Genomic DNA, 2,423 nt, shown 5'->3' on the forward strand with positions numbered 1-2,423 from the left:
AACCTGTTGGGACCAAGGGTGCTGATGATGCAGTTAATGTGCCGGGTCTCTTGTTTCGTTGCTAACCGGGATAGTGCTTACGTTGTTTCCTGTCTCACGCCACGTCGTCTGTTGGCAAGTGCGTGAGATGCTTAGTTTGCATGAATTTAGTCCATAACTATATATATATATATATATATATATATATATATATATATATATATATATATATATATATATATATATATATATATATATATATATATATATATATATATATATATATATATATATATACACATTCATCTCTTGTTAAATGTTTCTTCATGCTCAATAATTATGGAATGTTGTGCAGATTTTATTTATTGTACATATATGATAATAAAATTTGTATAGTTCATATGGCTTATAAAGGCTTCTTCGTTCGGGAAATCGTACTAATGTGTATGGTTCTGTTTATTTGAATTCACATTTTCAAATTATATAGAAAAACTATAGAACCTTCTTGATGAACAGTTTGCGTATGATTCAGCTGAGAATCCGTCAATTTCATTTCGAGATCCTGAAATTATAAATTAAATTGATGTCAATTTAATTAAACGCTATAGAAACATTGAAACATTTTTCACAACATATGATTAAAACTTAGTTTTCGTAACTACTTTATTTTATGCTTCAATAATAGACAAATATTTTTTTTCAATGTGTTTTTGTAAATCCAGTTATGACACTGAATATTTCATTAAACTTGTTTGCTAAATATGTTGAGAGAAGAGAGGAGATGAAATGTACCTACCATTTTTTTTACTCTGCTTTGCGTCTCGCTTACTGATTTTACTTCTCAATTAAGGCATATGTGTATTTCGGATCGATGAACCAACGCTGATTATTCTCTTTGTTTTCGTCATAACATTAGTTCACACTATTTCCTTACCCTCTAGTTTAAGAGAAAGGTCATTTATAATTTCTTTGTAAATCAGAGGATCAATATTTTTTCCAAGCTGGTACAGAATGAACCAATCCCCTAATTGACATTTGGATGATATAAGTTCTACATCGTCATGTGTAGAAAGTCTTGATCTTGCTCTTAATAAGTAGAGACGTACTTTTGGCATGAATATAACTGTGAAACGATATACTAGTGATGCTCCAGACAGGATGGTTAGAATGATAAACCAAAACCAAAGAAATACGTAGATTTTTTCGTTTACTATATTCAAAGGTAACACGCAGAGGCCATCGAATTTTTGTACGCTTCCTGATGGGCCATATTTGTGGAAAGTGCACTTAGTCACTTTCGGGAATACTCTTGCCATTGGATCGCCTCTTTCTTCCGGTTCCATTTCAGTGAAGCGTACTACATCGCTTCCGTACGTAGAGAATTCTCCATCCAGAAAAAAATCCATGAAATAAATTTGTCCCAACACATTCAGAAAGTTTAGTACTTCACATATAAAGAATCGAATTGCATAGAAATTGTGCCGATTGATATTATCCACAAAGTAATCCACTAAAATTTTCTTACGTTCGTCTTTACATTCATCATTAACGACCGGCATATTCAAATCGAGCACTAGCATTTTAATGCGCCCAGCTTCCCATGTCTTCCAAAGATAGCGTGGGACATAAAATAACATAGCTTGGAAGAACAGTACAAAGCAGACCCACTGATAATACTTATGATACTTGACTTCATCTTGCCCTTCAACGTGGCTGGAAACACCAGGTTGTGCTATGTCTCTGCCTGCAATTCCAGTTAAGCGATTTGGAATGGTGAAAGTCGAATAAATCCAGCAATACGTGTCCATTACGTTTAAAGGAATTTCATCAACAATACAGTCAATTGGATCCCCAATATATTGCCGCGATGTTACCAACAAAGAAAACGCAATCAAAATGACGACCGTTGCTTTGTAGTGAAGGCGAAATATATTGTTGTCTATGCATACTTGATCAAGTTTTAGAAGACCTTTTACAGAACCGAAAACATCAAACATGGTGAATTTTTTTAGTAGTTTATAATCACTTTAACTTTGTATACTTTATTCGAACTAAGAGAATCAATTTGATCAATTTACAGCTTATTTCAATTATATTTGACACTGTTAGTACTATATGTCACACATAAAAAAATCAGAACACATGATCGATTATGCGCATAATTGCAAACAGTTCGGCTTATAGTAAGCTACTGCTCTATAAATTCTAGATTTGGCTGCAAAAGGTACCTACACTACGATTTCTTCACATACATACATTCGTAAATAAAAGTGTTGGTTTTCATGAGAAATATTGTAAGTAAAGGAGCTTGTCAAATGACTAGGAACACAAAATTCCTCACGCAAACATTCTTACTCGCATAACTTCACTAATACAAAATGGTTAGAAAGAAGAAAAAAATTATGCACCGCTCAGGTAAAAATAGTTTCACCGAATGGTGCTTA

The 2,423-nt window shown here is 33.1% G+C and overlaps 1 protein-coding gene across 1 annotated transcript; it reads right to left on the reverse strand.

Moving 5' to 3' along the window:
• Positions 1 to 324: 324 nt before the first annotated feature.
• On the reverse strand, positions 325 to 2,187 carry LOC131430106 (innexin inx2). Its single transcript, XM_058594791.1, has 2 exons — positions 776 to 2,187; positions 325 to 541 (listed from the first exon to the last, which is right to left on the reverse strand). The coding sequence occupies exon 1, from the start codon at positions 1,974 to 1,976 to the stop codon at positions 897 to 899; it is 1,080 nt and encodes a 359-aa protein (XP_058450774.1). The 5' UTR covers positions 1,977 to 2,187; the 3' UTR covers positions 325 to 541; positions 776 to 896.
• Between the last annotated feature and the right edge of the window lie 236 nt (positions 2,188 to 2,423).

This window comes from Malaya genurostris, chromosome 2 (assembly GCF_030247185.1).
Source record: "Malaya genurostris strain Urasoe2022 chromosome 2, Malgen_1.1, whole genome shotgun sequence".
Lineage (NCBI taxonomy): Eukaryota > Metazoa > Arthropoda > Insecta > Diptera > Culicidae > Malaya > Malaya genurostris.

Excerpts from the sequence above, each read along its gene's own strand:
- LOC131430106 (XM_058594791.1), bottom strand. The coding sequence starts at position 1,976 with ATGTTTGATGTTTTCGGTTCTGTAAAAGGTCTTCTAAAACTTGATCAA.